Source organism: Myotis daubentonii, chromosome 1, assembly GCF_963259705.1.
Source record: "Myotis daubentonii chromosome 1, mMyoDau2.1, whole genome shotgun sequence".
Lineage (NCBI taxonomy): Eukaryota > Metazoa > Chordata > Mammalia > Chiroptera > Vespertilionidae > Myotis > Myotis daubentonii.
The window spans coordinates 5,535,504-5,563,103 of record NC_081840.1 but is presented as its reverse complement, the minus strand read 5'-3'; the positions used below and the strand labels follow the sequence as shown (position 1 = coordinate 5,563,103).

The 27,600-nt window shown below is 48.9% G+C and overlaps 1 protein-coding gene across 4 annotated transcripts in view; it reads right to left on the bottom strand.

Moving 5' to 3' along the window:
- EML1 (EMAP like 1) overlaps positions 1-27,600 on the bottom strand; it is a 155,452-nt gene that overhangs the window by 24,625 nt on the left and 103,227 nt on the right. For 2 of the 4 annotated variants that reach the window (XM_059686207.1, XM_059686202.1), the window contains exons 4-7: positions 17,620-17,754; positions 6,792-6,820; positions 5,891-5,947; positions 3,067-3,196 (exon numbers count right to left, since the gene is read on the bottom strand). In XM_059686207.1, the coding sequence (XP_059542190.1) occupies positions 3,067-3,196; positions 5,891-5,947; positions 6,792-6,820; positions 17,620-17,754 (351 nt within the window). Of the gene's footprint in view, positions 1-3,066; positions 3,226-5,890; positions 5,948-6,791; positions 6,821-17,619; positions 17,755-27,600 lie in introns of all 4 variants that reach the window. The other 2 variants (XM_059686209.1, XM_059686210.1) reach the window with 2 other exon arrangements.

Below are 27,600 nucleotides of genomic sequence, written 5' to 3'. Positions count from 1 at the left end.
ACAAACATCAGCTGTGTCTAACCGGCAAACAATTCTACACGACTATTACCATCAATTACACAAAATGTTACATTGTAAAAGGGGCCGAATACATCTCACTCCCTAAATAGGAAGGCAATGAAGTTGGAAATGGCCATTGATTTAATGTGAACACTTATTTTTAACAATATGAAGATTTGGTTTTATTTTAAGAATGTGTGTGTGTGTGTATATATATTTTAAATTAATTTCAGAATGGAAGGGAGAGGGAAAGAGAGATAGAAGCATCAATGATGAGAAAGAATCATTGATCAGCTGCCTCCTGCACACCGCACACTAGGGATCGAGCCCACAACCCAGACATGTGCCCTGACCAGGAATCAAACCATGACTTCCCGGTTCATAGGTCAACGCTCAACCACCTGCCACACTGGCCGGGCGAAAGTAAATATTATATTTTGAAAGCTGAATTGTCTAAGCTTGATCAAAAGTGGTAACTTACTACTTTATTTACGAAAGTAACTAGATCATTCGTGACGTCACCGGCAGACGAACTCTTTCTGACTCAGCCTATTAATCCTGGCTCTGGGGAGTGACAGCCGGGGCACATTTTTATGCTGAGCTGTTGGATTTTACGTGGATGCCTGTCTTCTTTGCACCTCGTCTCCCTTTAAATTTGGCCAAGCTGGTGTTCTGAAAGGCTGACAACTGTGACATCCTGCCTCCAGAATTAAAGTCACCTGAAGCTGTAGACACTCATCTCCCAAGAATGCTAGAATACTTGGCACCACATTTTGCCCCTCGTTCCCTCCTGCTGCCTTGCTTGTGTAACGTTTATCTCCAGTTATCACACTGCTCAGTTATCACACTGATCACGGGGTGTTCACTTTCCCTCTGCTCCTTAGAGGCGAGGCCTGACGCTGGGAACCAGAACCAGAAGGAGCCACAGGCCCAGCAGAGCCTGCACCCATCCACGTCTCCATGTCACTGTCGTCTTGGGACACAAACCTTCAATGGGGACCTGAAATGGCCTTACTCTGTGGGTTAACGAGAGAGCAGGCCTGGTTCTAGACCAGGGGTGGGCAAACTTTTTGACTCGAGGGCCACAATGGGTTCTTAAACTGGCCCGGAGGGCCGGAACAAAAGCATGGATGGAGTGTTTGTGTGAACTAATATAAATTCAAAGTAAACATCATTACATAAAAGGGTACGGTCTTTTATTTTTTTTAGTTTTATTCATTTCAAACGGGCGGGATCCGGCCCGCGGGCCGTAGTTTGCCCACGGCTGTTCTAGAGTCATGGTTGGGAAATTAACCGAATCCTATTATAGTTCGAGTCTTTGGTAGCTTGTATGGAAAACAAAATACATCTCAAAATGTTAAGTGAGGCTATCAATCCCACTCCAAGAAAAAACTTTGAGCTTTGATAATTCCTATGTTTTATTTTTAAAAAGTTCAGATGCTGATAATGGACTTTACCATACTACGGTTATTAAGTCATTATGGGTTTGTTTCTTATTGTAATCCTGGAGCTCAATCTTTATAAAAGTACTTGTAAAAGGTGCAAACCACACTCTCTCTCTCACACACACAAATAAAAAGTAAAACATTTAGGTCCTTCCTCCAACCACTGCCTGCTGCTTAGGCTAATTACCACAGAGATTTTGGCATGAATACTTCCAAACCTTGAAAACTATTTTGCGAGCAAAACATGTGAACTTGGATGTGGAAAAGTAACCTGGCAAAAAACACCACTTATTGGGAGCCAATTCCACTGTTTTATATTTTCTACAATATAGACAGGGAGTAGGCTGAGCAAATGCGATTTTTCCAATAATGCTTTCCAGATCTGATTTAGCCAATTTAACAATGACTGACTCAAAGAACTCCAACTCCATGCACCCAAATAGATTGAAAACTAGGGGCAGGGAAATGCTTATGCCATCTGAATTTGAAAAATAAAAAATATATTTTGGAGGGAGAAATTTAGGTACAGATGCTAATTCTAAAAACATTCCAAAGAACCCGATTCCATAACTTCAAATACAGTAGCAATTCTCGTAAGTCAAACTGCAACAGCTTCCGTTTAAACCTGCTTCGTTTAGCCCGTGTTTAGGGCTTTGCAATAAACTGGAAATCAATCCATATCTGTTTGAGGGGGAGGACGGGTTTTTGCTTTGTCTTAAAATCTGTGTGGACTGGAAGGTGGCCTCTGCAGGCTTCCTCTAAAGCACAATAAAGTAAAATAAATAAATAAATAAAGTGAAATAAAATGTCAACATTGAATCCAGCCCTTCCCCAGGCTCTCAGCATCTCCCCTGGGAAGCTCCTTCACTTTCCAAATCTCACCCCATGAAGGCTGGGCAGCAGCCTAATGTCAAGGACGGTAGTCATACGGCCGACTGGCATTTCCGTGGCCTAGATTTGGGGGTCGGGGGGAGGTTTTTTATGGTTTTCAGGTGGTATCGTAGCTATGCCACGTGGGGGTTCCGTGCAGGACGTGGGTTCTCGCTGACAGAAGCCCCTCAGCGAGGCCGTGTTAACCTCAGTCCGGCTCCGCAGCGGCCAAGTCCCTGCTGGGCTGGAGGGGGTATGCGTCCTTCCTTCCCCACTCCCATGTTCATTAGAATCCTAACCTTTACCCACTGAGATGATTTCTGCTAAATTTGCTTTTCTAGGAGTTTTTAACTAACTTTATTCTGTCAGAAAAATTAAAATACTGGCCAGAAACTAGTGATGCATTTTCCCACAACTGTCCAAAAGAATCGTTCAGCCATAGAACATTTTAATATTCTCTCTTCAGGAAGACGATGTATATGTATTTGAGTGAGGACCACAAATACTGACCTCAGGAATGACAAGTTGGTGCCCTTCATCATCGCTAGCTCTGATGGAACGACTTTTCTAGTCTACGGGGTGCTGACTTATGGCCGATCCTGTTAAATTAATTTTAAATAAGAAAATGTTTTTGATGTTTTTTAAAGAAGCTTAAGAGAAATTAAGTTTTAAGAGTTTCTACAGTTGAGCATCAAGCCCAAAGCATGATCAGCGATGGCCCGTGCGAGCCCCGCGCAAGGGACGAGGATACACCCACTCCAGCTTGAGCCTCTTGGTTGGAAGGTCCACCTTGGCTTCCAAGTTGTAGGACTCCGCCTGGTCCCTGGGCATGTACATGGTGACCGGGCGGCCGCGGAGAAACATCTTCACGTAGCCCTCTTCTGCAAGGAGAACAGACGTGGTGAGACAGCTCGGCGCCAGGCACCTGCGAGCCACGGGCCTTCCTGGCCTCTCAGTGCAAAGGGAAATGGCTGCCCTTTCCTGTCGCTTCTAACGAATGTCTAATGTCACCTGGTCCTCTCTGACCTCCTATTCACTTAAGTACATGAAGTATATAAGAAGCTGTAAAAAGCAGGCAAGAACTGGATTCCACTATTTTTTCATGAGATTTCAGTGCTTACACATTTTATCATCAAGAGGGAAGAAAATGATACTCCTCCCATAACACAAGAAATCCACTGAAACTTTCTGAGCTCCATGTATATATAATTTCCACATCGAAAGTTATAAGATATCCTCCAATGTTTAAATTGGTTGGTTACATGGCGATGTAAAAATGTGTCTCTACGTGTCTTTTATGTGGGACAATGCTGCCCCGTGTGAAGAACCTCAAAGCAGAAGTACGTGCTAGGACGCATGCAAAAAGGGAAACGCTCAACAAAAAGCTAGAAATGGAAAACAAACGAGCAAAAGGCCCATCAGAGAGGGAAACTGGGAAAGAAAACTTTCTGGAGCAAACACTTTCATAATAAAACAACTTTCAATGTTTTCATAAATTGTGGGGACAAAAGTAAAACCCAGGGATATATCGACATGGCATCGCCTGGACTTTGGGAAGGAAATAACGGGCTTTTCCGGTAGCGTTTTCAGGTCATGGTGAGACCAGAGGAGGCTCTGGTGGGTGGTCCTGAAGAATGCGGTTCCCCGTCAGCGCTCGCTGCGCTCAGGTGCGTCACTGCGCTCGGGTGCGTCACTGCGGATCAAAGGACCAGCCGAGAGGCACTTAAATCGGGCAGCTGGGACCAGGGAGATCTGTGGTAACCCACAGAAACCATCCTCGGGAGGAGGTGGAGAGCAAACAGGAAATCACTCCAGTACCGCCAGGTGCCACCGTCACACGTTAGTTTTGTCAGTCTTAGCCCCAAGGGTGTCAAACCACGCCGCATGCACTGCTGCCCAGCGGCCCGAGGCCAGCTCTGCTGTTGCCGTGTGCGTGCCCCAGGCCTGCTGCATGCATGTGACACACTCTTCACTCCACACGTGCAGGGAGCTCTGCGGTCAGAGCAGCACGCGTTCATCCCGCACAGGGAGCCGCCGCCGGGCTGTGGATCCCACTGGAAGGCTTCACTGGGCTCCGAACTCCCTAATGCGCTGAGACCCGGCACTGCAGGCTCTCCTATCGGTCCCCTAGGCCTGCGGTTGGCAAACTGCGGCTCGGCAAACCGCATGCGGCTCTTTGGCCCAATGAGTGTGGCTCTTCCACAAAATACCGACTTCTGCGCATGGGCCACGAAGTTTCAATCGCACTGTACGTGCGCACCCGCACGTGGTATTTTGTGGAAGGGCCACACTCAAGGGGCCAAAGAGCCGCATGTGGCTCGTGAGCCGCCATTTGTCGACCACAGCCCTAGGCCATCTCACATTCTGCGGCTGAACCCATGAAGGCCCAACCTGGGCTTCATGAGTCTACCCCAAATCCTCCACTTGTCTCTGACGTGCTGGATGCAAAGGTCTAACTCAGGGGTCCTCAAACTACGGCCCGCGGGCCACATGCAAATACAAAGATTGTATTTGTTCCCGTTTTGTTTTTTTACTTCAAAATAAGATATGTGCAGTGTGCATAGGAGTTTGTTCATAGTTTTTTTTTAAAAACTATAGTCCGGCCCTCCAACGGTCTGAGTGACAGTGAACTGGCCCCCTGTTTAAAAAGTTTGAGGACCCCTGGTCTAACTGCTCGGCCACAACCACCCACGTGGGTTCTCCTCTCTGGCCAGCTGTGTTTCTGGGCCACCCCACACATCTGTCCTGCTCTGGACGCCTAACAGGCTCTTCTCCTGGCCTCAAACCTCTTCCCATCCTTTACCCCTCACCCAGATCTGAGCTCATGCGTGGCTCCCACTGGAGAGCCTAAAGCACCCAGCAGACTGACAGCCGTGAAGAGAGGGGCCAGCATGACAGAGCTGCACCTTAACTCGGAATGAGTCTACCCACTCTCCCTGTGAGAGAGGAATCGGACTGCAGGTCAGGGGTCGAGAGAACACAGCGCCGCTTCTGCAGCACACGCAGAGCCCGTGGCTGTTTAATCAGTGTCTGAATGTGATCAAGTATAACTACTTGCGTATACTGTAGTAGGTGCTGCTTACGAAGGCCTTACGACTGAGGTTCACTTCCTGCGCAAATCTCAACTGCTGTCTATGTCCTATGAACACACTGGCCTTGGCCTGGTTTTGTCCTGGGAACGCAGATGGCCTACATCTAAAACCCCGATGCGGCAAGGGGAAGCGACGTTTCTCAGGCGTGTTAGGGTGGCAGCACACAGCCAGCACACCGGAGGCGGGGCAGGCCAGCAGGGGTGCAGGGCCATCGCACACAGTGGGCGCCGGGCCTTGTCCTATAGCTCTCTTAAGGCTTATACAGATTTTTTGGGAAAGTTCCTGTAATCAGCCCATAATCAACCAAGGCCCGAATGGCAGCTACTTAGTCAAATGCTCAGGGGCTCAACTTCCAGCCAAGGGTGTGCGTCGCAGAAACGCTCTCACACGGGGAGAGGGTGTGTCTGACGTATGAACAGCGTTTCTGGAGCCTGGGCCACAGCTTCGCTCAGAGAGCTATGCGGGTGCAGACAGGCGGCCTACCTTGGCAGTGCGTCACCCGGCGCTTCCCTTGCGATTTCGGAGACAGAGACAGAAGGGCTAGATAAAGAGACGCGGAGAACTGCAGGGGGGCTGCCTGCCTGGTCGAGCTCGAGCTCGCTGGCTCTCAGTGGGAGAGGCTACCCTCCCCCGCCCCCGGCAGAAAATCCCGGACACATTTCAGGGATTCCGACAGGGAAGCCTAGCTCTGCAGGCTTGTGGCCATGACACCGTCAGTGAGCGATCTCACGCTCCCTGAAAACGCAACGAATACGACAGCACTTGCTGACACATCGGAACTCTGTGACTTCTATGCTTCGATTCCAAATTGGAAAACATTGGGAAGACGAAAATTAAATGAGTGGATTTACCCAGTTACTTACGTGTCAATTTCTCTGCATTTTAAATGCACATTTAAATAAGGTTAATACCCTATAGATAGCGTGTACCTTATTATGAAATGTGTTTAAAAAAGCTCTACGGAAAGGTCCAAACGAACTATTCGTTTGCAGGTTAGGAAACCACAGGCAGGACAGGAAGAAAAGCTCCTGCAGACAAGTGACAACTCGGTGCGTGGGAGACGCTCCTTGTCAGGAAAGGCAAACGCTGATGGCGGGAACCCCCTGAGTCGGAGGAGAGGCGGCAGGTCTGGGGACCCGAGTGCCCTGCGCTGCCCGCGTGGCATCCTCCTCCTCCTGGTGGACACATTGGAAACCAGCTCTTAAAGGGGCCAGTAAAGGTTCGGTCTGTATGATCTGAGCGGTGGGTCCCCGGGACCGGCCGACGTCAGCCTCGCCACGCAGACACCCAAGTTCTGGTGTCGACAGCGGCCGAGGCCCAGCTGCTTCTGAGCTGTACCCAGGCTCCGAGGGGAGTGAGGGCACTGGCAAAGGTGCAGACTTACCTGCGCTGAAGACAGGCTCCTTGGGTTTGCTGTGGAGAAAAGAAAACCAGATTTTAGAGGGAGGCTGACCCCATGCATGCGAGACCCCCACAGTGGTCAGCTGGCTTGTCACACGCATGCTGCGTGAGGGGCACGTGTTAATGAGGAAAACAGAACTACGTAACTAAAAAGGAGCAAGTGTGAGCAAAAACTTCCAAAACTGGGGCCGGAGGCTGCGGCTGCGATCCCGTCTACTCCCGAAGCTGTGCTCCTCACGAGTGGGTGAGGTTGGAGAGGAAACCTCTGGTTCACTGAGGTGGGCATGGCCCAGCCTAAGGGTGTAGAAGGTTTGTTTTCCTCCCCATGACCTTTGGAATGGTCTCTTAAAAGAACTTATTTAAAATGAGCGGGTTCCTGGGAGAGGGGCTTGGTGAGGAGTTTCAGAGCCCGACTCCGCAGGGAGGCCACGGGGAGGGAGACAGGGCGGGAGGGAGACAGGAGGGAAGAATAGTGAGGCTTGGGGGGCATGTCATCGGAGATGTGGGGACCCCACTGTGGACTTGGCCAGGCTGAGGCCGCCCCATGACTGCACCTGGGAAAGCAATCCCCCGAAGCCTTCAAGGTCAGGCCACAGAGGGACGGAGGTCACCCTGGGCAAGCTCCCGACAGGACGAGCCCCCACAAGGAGTCCAGGTGCCGGGGAGACAGCCCCCCTGTGGGGAAGCCCCGCCAGTGCGGAAAGGGAGCTCAGGCGGGGCAAGAAGTGCACCGTTCAGACCAGAGCCCGTACGTGAACCAGGTCAGCGAGGCTCCGACATCCAAGCAGCTTCCCCGGCCAGCAGCCTCCTGATCGCGTCCCACTCTGGGGTACAGAACGGGACACCGTAAAGGAAGCCCCGCCTAAGGGAGCCTGGAGGGGTGTGAGTCTGTGCAGGAATATGAACTCACTGATTTCGTGTGTGTGCATATTTAAGAAAATGTCCCTGAGCAGATATCACCCTAATATGACTTTTCTCCTTAATTTTAAACGTGAAACACCAGCCGCAGAATTGCCCTCGCCCCGCGACGTGATACATAATGTCCTGGGTTTCCGGGGCGCTGCATGCCGTCGCGGGGCCTGCGGATGCTGCAGACTGTCTGCACTGCTCATGTGCTCTCAGGGCCTGTTACAGGGTCAGCTTCCTGACCGCTGACCTCTGGTCACTGAAACTCCTCACTGCACCGCACACCCATGAGGAAAAGCCTCGCCTGACCTTGGCCTAAAGGCCCCGAACAACCTACTGCCCTTTACCCTCTGCCCAACGTCACTGAGTCCAGCCACGCTGCCGGCGCCGCCCTCACACGTGCCAGGAGCCCCCGCCTGGCGGCCAGTGCGTGGCCAGCCCCAGGCCGAGTGGGGTCTGTGCCACTCCACCTGCAGGCACCTCAGGCCCTGCCCCCGAGCCTCCCAGTCCATCGCCCTATTTTCCCCTGAAGCCCTGTTAGCCAAGGCACCCGGTGTGCTTTTCCCGCCAGGAGGTATCTGCAGGAGGTGGAGTCTCAGCGCTGCTCCCTGCTGCGCTCAGGCCAGGAAGTCGGTGACCTCTGGAGTCGCAGGGACTTCTCTCCGCTGTCCCTCCTCAGACTCCAGCAGCCTGTGGGGCTGTGCCCGGTCGGGGCTAGGAGACACTGCTGCCTGGTACCTGGTACCTGGGGTGAGGCCCCCCAGGGCCTGACTCCACTGTGCCTGCACCCCGGGGGCCCTCTATGGGTCTCCCATCCCTCCACCGTGGATGGCCTGGCACCTGTGCCAGCCACAGTGTGGACTTCTCCGGGCTCTCCGCTCTGCCCTCGGAGAGCAGCCCCCCGAGGTCTGTGGGAGGGGGTGTGGTGTGAGGGGCCCCTGAGCCCAGGGCTCCAGGAGTCTAACCGCCCTGCAGTCCAGGTCCTCCAGGCCGCACTCAGCTTTCCAGACTCTGAGCCTCCAGCCGCCCTCTTTCCTCCCAGCACCGAGGCTCCCTCTGCCTGCAGCTCCGCCGGACACAGGCGGCCTTTCTGTGTGATCCTGGTCGGGTTAAAATAGCTCCATTTCATAGGCCACCCGGCGTGTCCCCTTGTTGCGGGGAAGCGACACTTGAGATTTCTAAGCGGAAGCACCAGCCCCCACTCCACACTGTGTATGTTATTAGGGTCAGGACACAGACGGAGGGGAAGACAGATCACAGGCACCCCCCACAGAGGCACGAGGGCAGGGGCGCAGGCAGGGATCCGAAGACGGAAGTTGTTCTGTCCAGCACGACTTTGGTCACAGAAATAGGAAAACTCGAGAGCTATGAACACAGAAATAAGCCGCCCAGTGCCTTTCCTGGGGAACGCGACAGCAACCATGGCCTGTGTTCCTCTCAGAAAGGAAATCGCAGGGGACCTGAGCGTGGCACCGGGCGGCCATGGGCTCCCGATGTCGAGGCAGCGCAGGAGGACGAGTCTCCGCAAAGGGTTAGGAAGGGCGGCCTGCGCGGACACCTGGCCGTCACCAGGAGAGGCACCAGGCAGCGCTGAGGTGTTCACGCTCTTTATGTCTTGCCCATCACTCTTTGGCCTATTGTGTTTAGGAAGCAGGCTGTCGCTATGTTGCATTATTTTAGAAATTTAAATTTTTATAGAAAAAAAATACTATGTTGACTTTAGAATCATTATCCCTGCCAACGCACCAACTGTCCTGAGAGGCAAGAAGGGTGCCTGGGAAGGTAATTCCACGCGTGTGTGCACGTCTCGCTAACACAGACCTAGGACACGGCCATGCACAGAAGGGAAGGCCCACGGAAGGTGCGAGGATGCCAATGACCCAACATGAAGGACACTGTGGCCTCTCGTCAAAATGCGTGGACAGGAGTCCTTCCAGAGCTTGCGGGCAGGGGGGCTGGGAGTGGGCGTCAAGCCAGCACCATGTGAGACCTGCTGGCAGTGAGTTCACCGGAGATCGCCTTGCAGGTGTCATGCAATGTCCCTGATTACCATTCCTTAGTGGGGGCTCACTGGGAAGATGAAGTGGGTGATGACACTCTCTCGGGCGGGGGAATAGGCCCTGGGACCTGATGAGACCTCGTCCATCCCTGTCTGAGCATGGAGTCGACACAGGTGTCACCACCCTCCGGAGAGGCCCAGGAGAGAGCTAAGCCCAGAGGGGAGGAGGGAGGTGCCCACTGGCAAGCAACCCTTCATCTCTCAGCTACCTCAACACTAGGCTGCGGCCAGTATCTGCAAAATGAACAGTGTTTCAATCTGAGTGGTTTTACTGCCGTGTTGTGTCAGAAAGGAGTGGCTGGAGGAGCCTGGCTTACACTCCCTCGAGCTGGGGGGTTCAGGAGACTCTCCCAAGGCCTCTTACAAGCAGGACCTTGTAGGAACCCACCCATTGTCTTCACTATCAGAGAAGTGTAAACAAGGAGCCCGGAATGCTGGTGAACCTTGAGCCCTGGCAAGGGCCAGAGCTATACACCAATTGTTTAGTCCAGACAATGGGGGCTTCAAGCAATTTCCTGACCAAATAGTCTCAGAGTAAATCTTTCTAATATTTACTGACCTTTAAGGTAGTCTGTCTGTTACCGCAATTACCTGCCTAAGGGCTAGATGTGTATCCAAAATTGAATAGAAGATTGGCAAGGCCCGGGCACCGGTGGAAGGCTTTCCCCTTGTGTTAGGCTTCCCGCCTGGCCCCCAATATTTCCAAATTATTATCTCTTGTCTCGTCTCTGTCATTTGCGCACAGCCCTTCTCCAGATCACGAACCCTGAACCACGCAGGACGTGGTTCACACAGGACCTGGGGGCTCACAGTGAGTACGGGGAGCCTGGAGCCTTCACCAGACCCGTGGCTGGGTCTGGAGGCAGGATTTGAAAACCAGGAAGTTGGACCAAGGTTTGCACTCCCACAAAGCAGCTACAACTCAGTCATGTTATTACCAATCCCGGGAAACACTCTGCATTGAGGCCTTGGGGTGCAGGGGCTCAGTGTGGCCGGCTTTCTTTGCATCTGGTAAAACTCACACCTGCCACCTGCAGCTTGGGTGTTTATGAGGAGAGAGGCCAGCAGGGACCACGTCCAGATTCAATCCACTGAGTGTTCACTGCCTCCTCCTCCGAGTTGGGTCGTACCTGCTCCCTAATCTACCCCAAGTTCCTGAAAGGGGCTCGGGCTGCGCCGCAGGTCAACATGCAGGTGACTTGTGCAGCAGGGAGCCCTGGGCGGCCAGGGCCAAGCAGCACGGACAGGGCCAAATGCTGTCTGAGCAGAGACACTGGCTTTTGAAAATGACTGGTAAGGCTGGACCAAGGAGGAGGCCTCTGCAGAGTCAAACATCTTATTTCCCTGTGACTTATCGCCTGTGAAAACTCCCTCATCGCGCACTCCGTGGCTCCTTCTCCAAAGAGTCAACTCAATGAAATAACATTCCTGCTGGAAGTCAAAATACTATCCTATGCAAGCGAAGGTTCTTTATAGAAATAGCCCCAAGCAGCTAGAAATAGGATCATTAGGAACCCATCTATTAAAAAGGTTTTGAAATCACTGAAGACCTTATTAGGGACAAAATCTGCTGCTTCGTAGACATTTCCCACCAGGACTCCCAGCGCGCCATGTGGGTGGAGCACGGATGGCGAAGTCAGCTGACATGTGCTCCAGTCGGGCAAGTCGCTTCCCACCACAGGCCAGGCCTTAGTTTCCTTCGTCTACAAAACGGATGAGACCACCGAGGGGCATTGTCAGAATCAACGAGTCATGTACAAAGCGCCCGGTGCATGGTGACCAGTTACTATCACTTCCCTCTCCCTCCTGACTTCACTGACACGAGTATATGTATTTCTGGGCTCTTCACCGAACAGCCTCAAAACTAAAACAATGTAAGAATATTAGAATTTATTACTTTAACATTTATTAAAGGATAAATGACCTCTGGGGCCCGAAGAATGAAACAATCTCTTCAGTTAAAAAAAAAAAAAGCCAAACTTTAATCACCTAATTTCTAGTGCAAAATGTTTCAGAATCTAAAATGTTGTGTTAAAAGCATCTGTCCATAGGTGGCGCTGTTTACACACTTCTTAAACGGGTTTAAACAGATACTATCCTTTCATTCATTCAACGGATATTTATTGAGCAGCTACTGTGAGCCAGGCACTGTGCAAAGTGGTAGAGATGCAAGGATAGTAAGTGACGCAGCTTCTGCCTCCCAGAGCCCCGGAGGGCAAGGGTGTGGGTGTGGGGAGTGGGGAAAGAGTTCCAGCTCCGGACAGTGAACGGGCTGCTCCAAAGCCACCTGACCGGCACCTGACTCAGCCCCGAGGGCCAGGGCAGCTTCCCAGAGAAAGGGGCACCCTGCCAGGACTGGAAGGACAAGACGGAGCTCCTCCACACTTACCCGATACCCTCTCCCGGCGAATTCCCAGACACATATACAGGGTGTCCCCCAAAATGCATGCACACACTTTAACAGCTGGTCTGTTAAATGAAGATGAGATGTATTTTAACAGACACTGCCTTATAATTACTCAAAGTGTGTGTATACATATTTGGGGGGCACCCTGTACATATATGTCACGTAGGAGAAAGTGCTAGAAAGTTTAATTCATTAAGCTATGCATTTGTGTGTGTGTGTTTATGGTATCTGTGTTTTATAATAAAGATTTTTCTAAATACGCTATCTTCTTTGCATTTCTTTAATTAAGACTTGAGTTTGACCATCTTTTCATTAGTTGGTATTTGTATGTCTCAGAGAGAACCTGTCCAAACCCTTCACCCATTTTTCTACTGAGTTGTTGTCCTTTTTCTCACTGGTTTTTTTTGTGTGTGTGTGTTGAGTCCTTTGGAAATGAGGAAAACTAGCCCTTTTCACTTGCATGTGTCACTAATGTCTGTTGAGAGAATGAACTTTGTGTGCAAATCCTTTCATTTACCACCAAGACTTGCACTGTGTTCTGCGCATAGTAGGTGCTCAGTAAGTTAGGCAGTGCTGTGGAACTGAATGAGTAAGGTGACAGAAGTGTCCAGAACTTCTGATTCCTCCCTTTCCCAGTGGGGGTGGAGGGGTGAGGGCTGAAACAGGAGTTGGAAGATTTCAAAATGTCCCAATGAGGAGAGGGGCCTCAACACTGGGGAGTGGAGCTAGCAAAGGTGTGCACACAGCAGCACCCACACTTTGGGAGAGAAAAGAAGGAACTGCAGCTACCATTTACCGAGGGCCAATGGTAGCAAGCTCCATGCTAAGGATTCCACATACAGGACTTATTTAATCCTCACGACAGGCCCGGGAGGTAAGTGCTGGTTTTATTGGCTCTGAGGAAAAAAAGCCCAGAGACATTGAGTATTCTGTCCACAGTCACACAGAAAGTGGCAGGGCTGGGAGTAACACTGGCTTACGGCTGTATCACCTGTCAGTTTAACCTGTTTTGTTATATTGATTGGGGTGAAAAGATACACTCAACAAATGTTTACTGAGGCCCTACTATGTGCCAGGCAGTGCTCTAGAGGGTGGGGCTGGTCAAACTGGATTAGAAAAACCTTGCTGGTAACTGAGCGTGAAACTAAAGTGCATTTGCCTGGGAAGATGATGATCCGCATCTAAAATAAAGCTGGAAGAGTATATTTACTGACACAAAGACCTGGTCACAGAGCAAATGAAAAAGAGGGCTACCGAACATATGCTGAAGAATATAATTTTTGTCAAAATTATATGCTACACCCCAGAAACAAAACCAAATGGAAATGTAATAAAATGTTAAGCTATGAGTTCTCTGAGTGGGTGAGATTATAGGTAATTTCCATTTCCTCTTTAACATCTGGGTTTCCTAAAACACATGTTACTTATGAAATAAATAAGTTTCCTCAAAAACAAACAAACAACCCCCCCCCCCCCAACACACACACACAAAAACCACACACCAAAAAACAAAATAACCGAAAACAAACAAAAAACCTTGCTGGGGAAAAGTGAGAGCTGGTGTTGAGAGACATGGATCTCAGGGCACAGGGCGGACGAGGAGTCAGGAGGTGGCTGGAGGCCCTGGGGGAGGGTTAAGAGCGAGGCTGCACCATCAGTGATGCTAAAACACAAATCTCAGGGCCTCCATGTGTCACTCAGGATGGAGCTCAGAGTGTGCAGCCTAGTGGTCTGGACCTTACAGGCTGGATAACACGGCCGGTACAGGTGCACGGGTTGTGCAAGGCAAAAGGGCATAGAGGGGACCACTTCCACACGTAGATATCTTTATGATTATTTAAATATTTTAATTGATTTTTAGAGAGAGAGGAAGGGAAAGAGAGAAACATCTATGTGAGAGCAAAACATCGATCAGCTGCCTCGACACGCCCCTCCTGGGAATCGAGTCTGAAACCCTGGGCATGTGCCCTGACCGGGAATGGAATGGGCAGCCTTGCTGTGCAAGGACAACACCCAACCACTGAGCCACACCAGCCAGGGCAGCATCTCCGTTATTTTGAAGTTTTTTTTCATATATGTTGACTCCGAAGAAGGACAGCTTATATGTTTGTTACAACAAGGTTTCTAGCAGATGGTTGAAACATTTCTTAAAATCCAACCATTAGAACAGCATCTTGATGGAAACAGTATTTTTTTTTAAGTTGCTATGTCTCATTCCCAGCAGAATTACAAAGGGGGAACCAGTTTTATAATTGAAACAGTTTATCAGTCTAACATCTAACATAAATTATGCATTCTAAATAGTAACTTTTTCTGTCTGAAATAAAACACCTTTTAAAGTTAAAAAAAAAATCCTATTGGATTGGTATACTGTCTACATTAGATAGTCCAGGTCGTTCATCAGGATGTTATTGTCGATTCCCTATTTAAATTTAATAAGCACTTCCCTGTGACATGAATCACTATATAATTGTTAGTATTTATTGCTATCAATAATATATAAAGAAAATATTACATTGCCATATATTGCTATTGTTTTTCTGGAAGTTTTGTCAGTGCAAAGATTAAGTGCTATTAAACTTTTGTGGCTTGTTACTACCAAGTATTATAAAAACGTTAAGCATTCTAAGATAAAAGTCTACAATGTCACATGGAAGACTGTCAAATCCAGTGACCATTTCCAAAGAAAATGAGAAACAGAAGCAAGAAGACTGACACTATCATAAATCATACAGTGTCTATGAAAGCAAAATGGAACGATTTTAAAATGAATCACATCTTAGAAAATGCGAATGGTGAGATCTCAAGAACACTATTATTTTAGGTTCAACAGTAAGATTTGCACAATTTATATCGACTGGCTTTTCACTTGCTGTAATCACTGTTATTGAGAACTATATATGCTTGATGTGCCAAAAAGCCTCCTTTTTCTCCAGTAAGAGAAGCCTTTTTCTAATTTTCGCAGAAGAGTCACACGTGCTAACGACAGCTTGCCTATGGCGTGTGGTGACTGTGAGCTTTACAGCAGCTAACCAATGACTGGCACCAGTGAAAGCAGCGCCGGTGAATGACTTGTTTGTCCTACAGATCAGGGCAGATCCAGATTCTCCTTCTGAGAGCATCACCTCACCCACCTGCATTCTGATGAGTGGTCCTGAATCACCAGACCTGCAGACCAGCTCATCCCCCCCCCCTTTTTTTAAGATATCCAGTCTTCCAGCTGCCCCAGTGCTGAGGACCAGGCTAAAGCCAGTCTGAGTGTTGAGCCTTTAGTGTATGTGACCTATTTTCTTTTGCTTCATTTTCTGTTGTCAAAGCCTGGCTTAAAGGACTAGCACCCTCAGCCCAATGTCAAGGTTTCTTGGTTTCTTTTTAAAAAAAATGTCACCCATGTCCCCCTTCCCCCCTCTGACAACCATCAGCTTGTTCTCTCTAGGTGTCTGTTCCTGTTTTGTTTCGCTTGTTCACTTGCGTTTGTGTGTGTGTGTGTGTGTGTGTGTGTGTGTGTGTGTGTGTTTTGATGCCGCATAGAAGTCAAATCATACCGTATTTGTCTTTCTCGGTCTGATGTAGTTCCCTGAACACAGACCAGCTCATTCTAATGTGACATTAAGGGCCGTGGGAACCTCGAGGATTTGCCACACTTGATCCCCACCGAACCACTTTTAGATTTCGTGGTCTCCTACCCACCACTCACTAGTATTTGTCCGTGGTTCTGGGACGCTGTCTTACTTTTTAAAAGGATGTCCTGCTTGGTTACTGTCGGCAGCAAGGCATAACGGAAAGGGCACAGGCTCTGGAGTAAGAGAAGGGTCTGGGTTTGTACATCAGTTCTGCCACTGAACGCCTCTGGACCTCGGTGCTTCCCTCTGTGGAGTGGGTACTTTGTATCTAACGCCCTTGAGTCTCATACATTTATAAGAACTAGTAGGAAAACACCGGCCTGGCGCATGGCCCTCAGAGCACGGCGCCGTCCTGGCAGTGCTGCGGGGAGACCTGAGTGGAGGAGGTTCTAATAGCACAGGGAATTATTTTTAAATGGACACATTCGGTTGCTTACATTATTTTGAGAACATGATTAGTAAATTTACTCAGACCCTCATTTCCAAACCAAAATGTCCTACTGTGGCATTTATTTTTTGAAAAAAAAAATCCCTTTTAAAATACCTTTTATGGAAATATTTACCCAGCATATTCACCAAAGCCATAGGATTTAAAAGATAAAACCGATCTGGAGTTTGCACAATGCAGACTGCTTTTGGAAATTCTTAATAAAATGCAGATGTGCATAGAAGGGGCCAAGTTTTCAACAGCTGCCAAAATCTAGACCTCTCAGGTCGACTGACTTGCAAGCTCACCCTGAGCTCAGAGGCGCCCACGGGCCACTGCGTGCCTGCTGGACTCGCCCTCTGTTGCCATTGTAACCACCTGGCCTTATTTCCAGGGTATTATCACCCAATTAACATAATCTTCTGATAAGAAGCACTAATAGTCTTCATTAGAAGACAGAACCCATGTCAATGGTTTAATCGGCCATGAACTTGACCTGCTGAGGATGTGAGAAGTGCTCGCTTCTCTTCTGCAAAAGATATCTTTCAGAGATGAAGTGGAAAACGGTTTAAACTTCCTTTACAGGACTGAATGGGGACGGGTTTACAAACTTGGAATTTTTACAGACTGTGGGCTGGAGCTGATTGCTTGATGACTAAGCTTTTTCCTTACATGAGCACTTGCAAAAACAAAAAGAGTTTTTGCCTCTGAAGCTGAAATTCCTCCCTAAGCCTCGCTCAACAGAGAGAATAAAAATAAAGCGCAATGTTTAAAAAGGCAGACCAAAGTACATTAGGTCGCTATACACAGAGAAAGGGACCTCATCTACACAATACATTCTTCAGCACGAAAAGCCATTAAAATGTCAAAAATGAGCTCTCACTCACAAAATGTTTCTATTAGTTTATAGATATTTGTCAAAATCCACTATACACTAACCTCAAAGAAAAATTCAAAATTAGGAGTAATTGTATTTCCTGAAACGAGTAAATAAAAAAAGGTTCCTGCTTCTGGCATTAGTTCAGATGGTTTCTGACAAAACATAAAAGTACAACGTTTCACCCACCCGACCTGAGAAAATGCTGCTGACAGACTCAGCGATGCGCTCACACTAGCTTTCAGGGGTGCGGGAGACACAGCGCTGCCTGCGGAAATTCGGACCAGCCCCCCCATTCCGTGAGCTGGTAGAAACAGGCCCTCGGGCCCGGCTGGGAGTCCCCGGAGTAACTCCCACCCGGACAGGAACTGCCACAGCCTGAGCGGCGCCACCCTGACCTCCGGAGAGGCCTCAGCGCCCTCGAGGGCCTTGGCTCGGGTGCGGGTGCGTGGTCGGGGGTCTCTGCTCATCTCTGGGGAAGGGAGGGACCCAGCGGGCTCGGGGCCCCGTACCTTTCGCTGTTCTTTTTGCCGCTCGAAGAGCTGCTGGTGGACCCCGTGCGGTTCCGGTTGCCTTTGGAGTCCCCGTAGCTTTCCCTTCGGCCGCCGGGGGACACACGTTCCGAAGAGCTGGTCCTCTTGATGGTGCTGAGGGGAGATGCAGAGGACAGTGAGAGCCTTACCGGGGGCCTTCCTTATGGCTGAGGATAAAAATGTACGCCCGGAACACCCCGCTTCCCCGTGGATGCTTGAAGGACGGGTCGCGTCTCCAGTCCTGACTATGGAGATGGAAAACCACTTTCCGAATGTGACTTGGACTCTGCCTCTGCTCGCTGTTTTGTAACCTTGGCAACCAGTAGCGTTGAAAGGCACAGAGGACACTGGAAGGAAGAAGCCCACAGCACGGGTGAGAGAACCCCAGGGCGTGACGGGAGGCCACCTGTCCCTGCGCAGCTTCAGATTAGCCCCGGGTGCTCAACTCGGCTGGCCGTGCCCCTCGACACTGGGCACTGGGCAGTGTCCGAGACATTTTGGTTGTCAGGGCCGGGGGGCGGGGGGGCGCTACTGCCCACATCTATTAGCCAGAGGCCTGGGATGCCGCTCAGCACCCGACCGTGCCCAGGACAGCCCCCAACAAAGGCGGTGCCAGCCCCCAACGTCAACGGTGCGGACACTGAAGAAGTCTGGTGGGAAGGCACACGTGGGACCAACACGAACAGGACGCCACAGGCAGTGACGGAACAGCCCAGCTGTGTCACGCCTGTGCTTAGAGGTGGTGCCATGGAAGCACTGACTTCCCTCTGGAAAACTGAGGGCTAGGGTGGAGGCGGGATGGTTAGATGTTAGAATTTTTGACAAGAAAAGGGAAACTGAGCTAGATGGTTAGGCAGATGGGGCCAAACAATTGGAGCGATTTACAGGCAGCTAGTAAACCGCAAGGTCTTCTCTTCCCCGCCAAGGGCACGGGAGCAAATGGTTACACTTCTCTTTTCTAACCGGAAAGTAAAGAGCTTAAACCACCTGGTCAGGGAGGTAGATACCAGAGACCCGATTAGTGCCCTCTGTGCCAGCCAATCCCAGGGACGGATAAGTCAGGGGGATAAATAACCAACCCAATTAGGACCAAGCAAACCCACAACAGAGGGAGAGCAACCAGAAAACGGCCGGTCCCTCTTTGCGCCGTTCACTTGGGCACGTCAGCATCGTAAAGAGCACACCTGGGAAGCCGAGGAACATTCTACCGAGACCCTCCATGGCCCTCCCCTCGGATCCCCACCTTCGGAAAGTAGGTAAGAGCCCTCCAAGTAACAGACTCTGTGCAGGCTCTCTCCGGAGCATGCCCACGCCTCCCTCTCCCCCCCACCCCCCCCTCTCCTAAACTCTCAGGGTCCCACAAGATTTGCACCCAGGGGAGAAGCGGGCAGCGGCAGCTTGTCCCAAGCTAACCCCCTGAACCTGTCCCCAGGCCCCCTTTTTCTCTGACTCTCAGTGAGCCAGCAGCACCCTGTTTGGCTCACTTCTCTCCCAAGACGTTTCTAGAGCCCGAGCAGCCTGCCTCGTCTCTTTCCTGTTGCTGCTTCTCTCCTAGGCCCTTCCTGTTTCACTGTTGCTCCCAGATTTAATAAACGTCCTCTCAAGATCACCTGGACTTGTGTGAATCTTTCCTGTACAAAGTCAAGAAGCCACACGCTACCGGCCAAGGCAGACCACGTGGGGCAGGACCCTTTCCGGGGACGGAGTGGTTGGGAACTGGGGGGAATGTCTGGGGAAGACGCCTGAAGACTGACTTTCTGGGAGAGATAAAGGGCTTTAATGAACTGAAATGACACAGGCACGCCCCAGACTCAGGAAACTCCCAGGTGGGGGCAACCCAGGGCCGGGCAGGGGCGCACGCTGACTGCTCTGCTCTTGGGTCATGTGACTGCATCACAGGTCCCTGCGGAGTTTTGAAGTCACCACCGGCCATACATGTCTTGAGATCTGATCTCACTTATCATTCTTGTATACTTTTTGGCACTGGAGCTTGATAAATATTTCTTAGGAAAGGGTGAAGTACTGACCAATACAGGGAGCCTGGTGCTTTGACCTGTCACAGGAAGAGACACGAGCGTTTCAGTTGAGCACCTGCTCTAGAAGCAGGAGGGATGGAGAGGCTGGTGGGCGGCCAGGGCTGGGCTGCGGGAAGACGCGGACTTGGGGGGAGTCGGGTCTGGCGCCTGTGGAGGAGCCTGTGGGGGTGGGCGTCCTAATGCGAGCCTGTGAGCACGCGGCGCTCAGGGCAGCACCGAACACAGCCGTGGAGGAAACCACGCGTGAGGAAGGAGCTGAGAGGAATCCAGGTCAGAGAAAGCTGTCGGCTGTGGGCGAGAAACTGCCCAGGAGCCTGAGGCGCAGAGAAACCCCGAAGGACAGGGAAGGCAGGAGCCAGGAGAGCGAGGCCCAGGCAGAGAAAATGCGGCAGGACTGGTTAGGGCTGGCGCTGCGGGAGGGAGGAGAGGTGACGGAGAAGTCTGCGTGGCTCAGGCTGCACGGCTCCAGGGGAGGGCGGGAGACCGTCCCCTGGGCTGAGCCCCCATAATTACAACACCAGCGCTGCAAGCCCCGCCTGCGCAGGTGCGCTCCGGCTCCGCTCTGTCCCTCCGCCCTCCGGCACCGTGCAGTCCTCCTCCCTTCGTGACTTCCATCCTTCCTCTCAGCATGTTTTTAAAAACCGCACGGTGTGCCAGCGTTTGAGAAACCACTCCCTCTCTGCGTGAGCAAACAGAACTAAAACGAGCTCCCTGCACGCCCCGCTGGTGGCTGGTGGCGGAGGAGGCTCTGAAGGCGCAGCCCAGCACCTCCCAGCGATCAGCAGGGGCGGGCGGGCCCCAGCCAACGGGAATTTTTAGAATGTGCAATTTGGGGACAAGGAAATTACAGATCTTAGGAGAGCATGACATTTCTGAAATGTGGGGATTGACATCTTAAAATGATAAAACCTTTGTGCTTAAAGTTCAAGATCTTTCACTGAGGAAAAGCACAGGCTGACGTGACGTCAGGGGTCATTCTGGGCCAATCATCCCGTAGGAGGCTCCTAGGCACCCGAGGCAGGGAGGCAGCCTCCGCGGGGTCCTTGTGGGAGTTCACGGCAAGTTCACAGCAATTTAACGAGGGGGAGGGGGGAATGGAGATGGGAGAGGACTTCACTTGGGGTGGTGAGCACACAGTATAATATACAGACGATTATTATAGAATCGTGCACCTGAAACCTATATAACTGTGTTAACCAAAGTCCCTCAATAAATTCAATAAAGACTAAGGAAGAGGCCTGCAGCACGGTGGACAGTTGGTCAGCTTGGCGGCAGAGTGCCCTGCTTGCTGGCTGTCGCTGTTGTACGGACTGCGACTCTCGGGGGCGGGGATCAGGCTGGCTTCCTGCAAGCCGGGGGGGCAGTGCTGATGAGCCTGGGACCTTGGCCTTGGACATGGTCCTGAAACTCTAGGCTCAGCTTCCTCACCCAAAACAGTAAAATAAAAAATTCAAACTCTCAATGGGATGAAATGCTCTGAAAAACGCCTGGAGAACAGATGCTCGTTGGGCAAACCCGAGCTTCCCACCCCTGCCCTTGGTCCCTTTCACAGATGGACTGTCTTGATTTGCAAAGTGGAGAAAGTGGCCCCTAAGGTCCCTCCCAGCTCAAACGGTCTGTGAAGGGCCTCTGAACATAGAAGGTGCTGGGGAAAATAAATAAATAGAGGCTTGGATAAACACACCCGTCAAGAGCCGAAAGCCCAATTTTCTGGTCATTAACACTCAACCTGGTGGCTGGAAGCGTTAACAGGGAACAGTAATGATGGAAACCAGCGCGGCAGCAACAGGTGACGTATATTAAGGACCCTGCCTTTTACCCGTCACCTAATTCCAACCTCACAAAGCCCCTGCAGAAGCATCATCGCCCACTTCACAGGCGAGGGAACAGACTCGGGCACAGAGCCACCTGCTGCGGGTCCTTCACCCCCCGCTCCCTCCCCCGAGCCCCCTCGTGACGCCCTGCAGTCCATGAGAGCCCTCGCTCAGGAGCTCTGAGGACCTGCTGAGGTACAGGTCTGAGCCCTGATGAACGGGAGGCACTAAGGTCTCTAAGCTACTGCCTAACAGGGAGCTGAGCCCGGCCGGTGTGCCTCAGTGGCTGAGTGTGGCCTATGAACCAGGAGGTCAAGGTTCAATTCCCAGTCAGGGCACATGCCTGGGTTACCGGCTGGATCCCCAGTAGGGGTGTGAAGGAGGCAGCCAATCAGATTCTCTCTCATCATTGATGTTTCTATCGCTCTCTGAAATCTATCTATCTATCTATCTATCTATCTATCTATCTATCTATCTATCTACCTACCTACCTACCTATCTATCTATCCATCCATCCACATTTTTAAAAAGGAGCTGAGGTCATTGGGGAGGCAGCCAGGGTTACCAAGTACAGCTAGGTGGCCCTCCCCTGGGTGGTACCTACTCAGTTTGCCTGCACCGAGTGGACTCACAGACCCGTTCCATCTACGTATAAGGGCGCAGAAACAAAGCGGAAGAAACGCGAGCACCATCATCAGGGCTGGAGAAATAGCTCGGTGAGCTTCCGTAGTTACAGAACTCACACCACACGCTGGGATGGAAAAGCGCGCGGTTTGCGTATACAGACGTGGGTATGATCCATCAGAACTCTTTCTGCATACTGGTCCTTCACACATTTGCATTAAAATTTAAAGCTTTTATTTTTTTAACCTATCACTGTTGTATGCATAGAAGGAACAAGACATTTCTTTTTGAGAGCCAGCGCTCTTATGCATGCAAGGATTTACTGGGGCCCAGAGTGAAGGACAGAAAATAAGCTGGAAGACAAGACATTGGCAGAAACCGGGGCAGCAGAGGGAGTAATACTGTATCCGCAGTAGGAGGCACCTCCATAGTAACCCTCTGGACAGAAGAGTGCCCTTTATTCTGAGGGTCGCAGGAGTGCTGGCTGGTGACACAGGCGTCTTTTTAGAGGCTTTCTGGGGCAGAGGTACACAGATGTCAGCCTTTCATCTTGTTCCTTCTGGTCTCTGCTACCTTTTCAAATAAAACACCTAAGTTCTGTAAAGATCACAGCTCTCCAGACTTCACACTTACATATGCATTCGATGGTTTTTGCCAACCTCATTAAATTTCTGCCAGGGAAATTGGTGACCAGAAAAAAAGTGGCAGTCTTTTTTTTATGATCAGATAACTCTAAGCATAATAAACTATCATTATGTCTTTCTTTTGTATGTGACTTGGAACTGAGAACTGGTTTTACAAACTTTTGCCAAATGACCCCACATTTTTTACAGTAGAAAAACCAGAAACCTGTCAGGTAGCTATTATGCAAGACCAGAGGTTCTCTGACGGTGTCACGGCAGCAGCGGCACTAACTCTGGATTAAAACGATTATCCACTCAGCAAACCCTTATTAGGCACCGACCTTATCCTGGGCGCCACGCAGAGCACTGGGGAGTCACCGTGGGGCCACAACGTGGCTTTTGTCCTATAAAGTCTGAGTGATGCCCTAGCCAGTTTGGCTCAGTGGACAGAGCATTGGCCTGTGGATTGGAAGACCCTGGGTTTGATTCCGGACAAGGGCACGCACCTCGGTTGCAGGCTCGATCCCTGACACTGGTTGGGTTACATGCGGGAGGCAACCAAATGATGATGTCTCACATCGATGCTTCTCTCTCTGTCTCTCCCTCTCCCTTCTACTTTCTCTAAAAAAATCAATGCAAAAATATCCTCTGGTGAGGATTAACAACAACAAAAAGAGGGCTGGTGTTCTTGGAGAATCGACAGATCACAAGAAGTGTGTGGGGTTTTTTTTTCTGCCACATGTAGCCAACTCCCTGCGCCCAGAGAGGAGAGGGGATCACGCCTGCTAAAGGGTAGGAGCCGAGTGGTCTTCCGCTCACAGGAGAATATTTCCATCTCTATTCTGCTGCCGAGAACAGACCCAGAGCATGAATTTCACGCCTACATTTCGATGCACCTCAATGACAAAAATATTAGAAATAAACATTTAAAAACAAACTAACAGCAGATTTTGTTTGTCTATTCTGTAAGTCGTGCACGGTCCGTATCTGGCTGTGGCGCATCTATAAAAGGTGCATCTCTAACAAGTGCGACTCCCTTTCCTAAGGACCGCCAGCTGTCTGTCTGGAAGCAAGCGGTTGACCATCCTGCCTTCCACCCGGAGCAGAGTGATTTTAAAATTATGCTCTCCTTCTGCACCCGCTTTGTTCTCTCCATCTCTCCTCTCACAGCGCCGCCCGTGGCAAAGCCCCACGTAGGAGTGGGAAGAACGAGTGATGGTCTGTGCTGAACCGTGGAAGTGTTAGTCTATTGTCAGCTTCAGCACTCCCACCGAGCAAGGTATGACCTACAACATCTTCCCGGATTTTCTGCCTTTTTTCCTTTGACTAATGGAAACAAAGCTTTTCCCAAGGAGGCCAAATCCAGCCCCCCATCCAAGTCTTAATTGACAACACAAAGCACAACCACTGGGCCCTGGACAATTTCCAGGGGATTTTGTTCTTCGGCACTGGCTGAGCCCCCAGGAAAGAAAACAAACAGGCCCGTCCACACACCACAGATGCTCCAACGCGGCGAATCTGGAACTCCGATGACAGGACCGTTTCTACACGGTTGTAAACATATTTGAAGTGCTTGGAAGTTGTTTTAAATCCTAATATTTACGATGTCCGTCTTTGTTTTTTCTTCATCTTTGTTTTCAAAACTCTCTCCTAATGAGAGACTAGAGGAACTTTACAAACATGGAGTAACCATCAGATGCTACTGTTTGCGCTTCCAACTTCCAAATGATGGGAACGCGCATCCACAGAAGCCCATAAAAGCCAGAGAAAAAACATAAGTGAATCCCCGCACTCTACACAGAAACCAAGAGTCTTGGACACTCCATCTCAGAAAACTATGTATTTCTAATTCGCAGCTAGATAATAACTTTACTTTTATTTTTTAAGCTCTGCAAAGAATGCCTTTTAAGTTCCAAGTATATAAAAGAGGCATAAATTATAAAATTATATTTTCTTCAAGAAAAAAGGGAATCTCATTTTCTCCCCCATTAACTATTTGCTCCTTAAAAAAGTCAACCTAAAAATTAAACAACTCACTCTTAAAGAACCAATGGGTCAAAGAAGACATTAGTATAGAATTTAGAAAATGTCTGCAGACAAATAGAAATAAAAACAAAACATACTAAAACTTATGGGATGCGAAAAAGCAGTATTAAGAGGGAAATCTATAGCCATAAACACATACACTAAAAGGAAAAAGGATCTCAAATCAACAACCTAATTTTAAACCACAAGCAACTAGGAACAGAAAAACACAAAAGTTAGCAAAAGTAAGGAAATAATAAAGAGTACAGCAGAGATCAATAAAATAGAGAAGAAAAACAAAAAAAAATCAGTAAAATCAAGAACTTTTTTTTAAAAAGTTCAACAAACTTGACAAATCCTCAGCTTGACTAAGGAAGAGAAGACACAACTAAAATCAGAAATAAGGAAATTGACAGGATTAAAATCAACTGGTATAAAAAAAAAAGAAATAAAAGTTGTCACAGAAAAAAGATTATAAGAGACTACTATGAACAAATATATGCCAACAAACGGATAACCTAGAGGAAATGGATAAATTCTTCAATACATGCAACCTACCAAGACTGAATCAGAAGCAAATAAAAATTCTGAACACATCTATGATTGGACGGACATTGAAGCAGTAATCAAAACTCTCCCAACAAACAAAAGCCCAGGGCCAGATGGCCTCACTAGAGAATTCTACCAAATATTTAAAGAGGAATTAATACCAATCCTCTTCAAACTCTTCCAAAGAACTGAGGGGGGTGGGGGAGACACACTTCCAATTTCATTCTATGAGGGCAGCGTTATTCTGATACCAAAACCAGACAAAGACACAACAAGAAAAACTACGCAGACCTATATTCCTGATGAACATTGATGCAAAAATCCTCAACAAAATAAGACCAAACTGAATTGAACAGCACATTAAAATAATTATATATACCATGACCAAGTGGGATTCACATTTGGAAAGCAGGGATTGGCATATGAAAAGCGATCAATGTAATACACAACATTAACAGAATGAAGGACAAATAACCAATGTTTGTCTTGATGCAGAAAAAGTACTTGACAAAATTCAACATCCTTTCATATTAAAAATACTCAACAAGCTAGAATAGAAGGAAAATACCGTAACACAGTAAAAGCAATCTATGGGCAGCCCACGGCTCACGTCATATTCAGCGGTGAGAGACTAAAAGCTTTTCTTCTGAGAACAGGACAAAGCGAGGATACCCACTGTCCCCACTGCTACTCAACATAGCACTGGAGGTCCTCCCAGTACGATTAGACAAGAAAAACAAATAAAAGGCATTTAAATTAGAAAGGAAGAAATAAAGTTACCTGTTTACAGAGAACATTATCTTACATGTAAAAAACACTAAAGATTCCACCCACAAAAAATTTAAAACTAGTAAACAATTTCAGCAAAGTTACAGATAGAAAAATCAACACACAAAAATCAGTTGCATGTCTATACATTAACAACAGCTAATCCAAAAAGGAAATTAAGAAAACAACCCTCTGGGACAACTTCAAGCGTACCAACATCAGAATTATGGGGGTGCCAGAAGAAGAGAGAAGGCAAGATATTGAAAACCTATTTGAAGAAATAATGACAGAAAACTTCCCCTACCTGGTGAAAGAAATAGACTTACAAGTCCAGGAAGCGCAGAGAACCCCAAACAAAAGGAATCCAAAGAGGACCACCCCAAGACACATCATAATTAAAATGCCAAGAGCAAAAGACAAAGAGAGAATCTTAAAAGCAGCAAGAGAAAGAAAGTCAGTTACCTACAAGGGAGTACCCATACGACTGTCAGCTGATTTCTCAACAGAAACCATGCAGGCCAGAAGAGAGTGGCAAGAAATATTCAAAGTGATGAATACCAAGAACCTACAACCAAGATTACTTTATCCAGCAAAGCTATCATTCAGAATTGAAGGTCAGATAAAGAGCTTCACAGATAAGAAAAAGCTAAAGGAGTTCATCATCACCAAACCAGCATTATATAAAATGCTGAAAGGTATTCTTTAAGAAGAGGAAGAAGAAAAAGGAACTCTTACCATTTGCCACAGCGTGGATGGAACTGGAGAGCATTATGCTAAGTGAAATAAGCCAGTCGGAGAAGGATAAACACCAGATGATCTCACTCATTTGTGGAATATAATGAACAACATGAACTGATGAACAAGGACTGATCCAGAGACGGAGAGGCATTGATTGGACTGTCGGGCCTTGGAGGGAAGGTAGGGGAGGGTGGGGTAAGGGTGAAAGATCAACCAAAGGACTTATATGCAAGCATATAGGCCTAACCAATGGACACGGACAACGGGGGGGGGGGGGGGGGGAGGTGAGGGCATGAGCCGGGGGGGGGGGGGGGGAGGGGTAGTAGGTAACGTGGGGATAAGGACACATATGTAATATCTTAATCAATAAAAAATATATTAAAAAAAGAAAACAACCATATTTGCTATAGCATCAAAAAGAATACAATACTTAAGAAAAATTTAACCAAGGAGGTAAAAGACTTGTACAAAAAAACTACATGGGAGGAGACAGAAGAGGGTAAGGGGGGGATAAATGGTGATGGAAGGAGACTTGACTTGGAGTGGTGGACACACAACTCGATATACAGATGATGAATTATGGAATTATACACCTGAAACCTATATAATTTTATTAACCAATATCACCCTAATAAATTCAATTAAAAATAAAGAAAATGACAAAAAATTGCTAAAAAAAATTGAAAAATGATAAATGGAAGCACATCCCATATTCATGGATTTGAACTCTTACTGCTGTTAAGATATCTGTCCTACCCAAAGTAATCTATAGTCAGTACAATC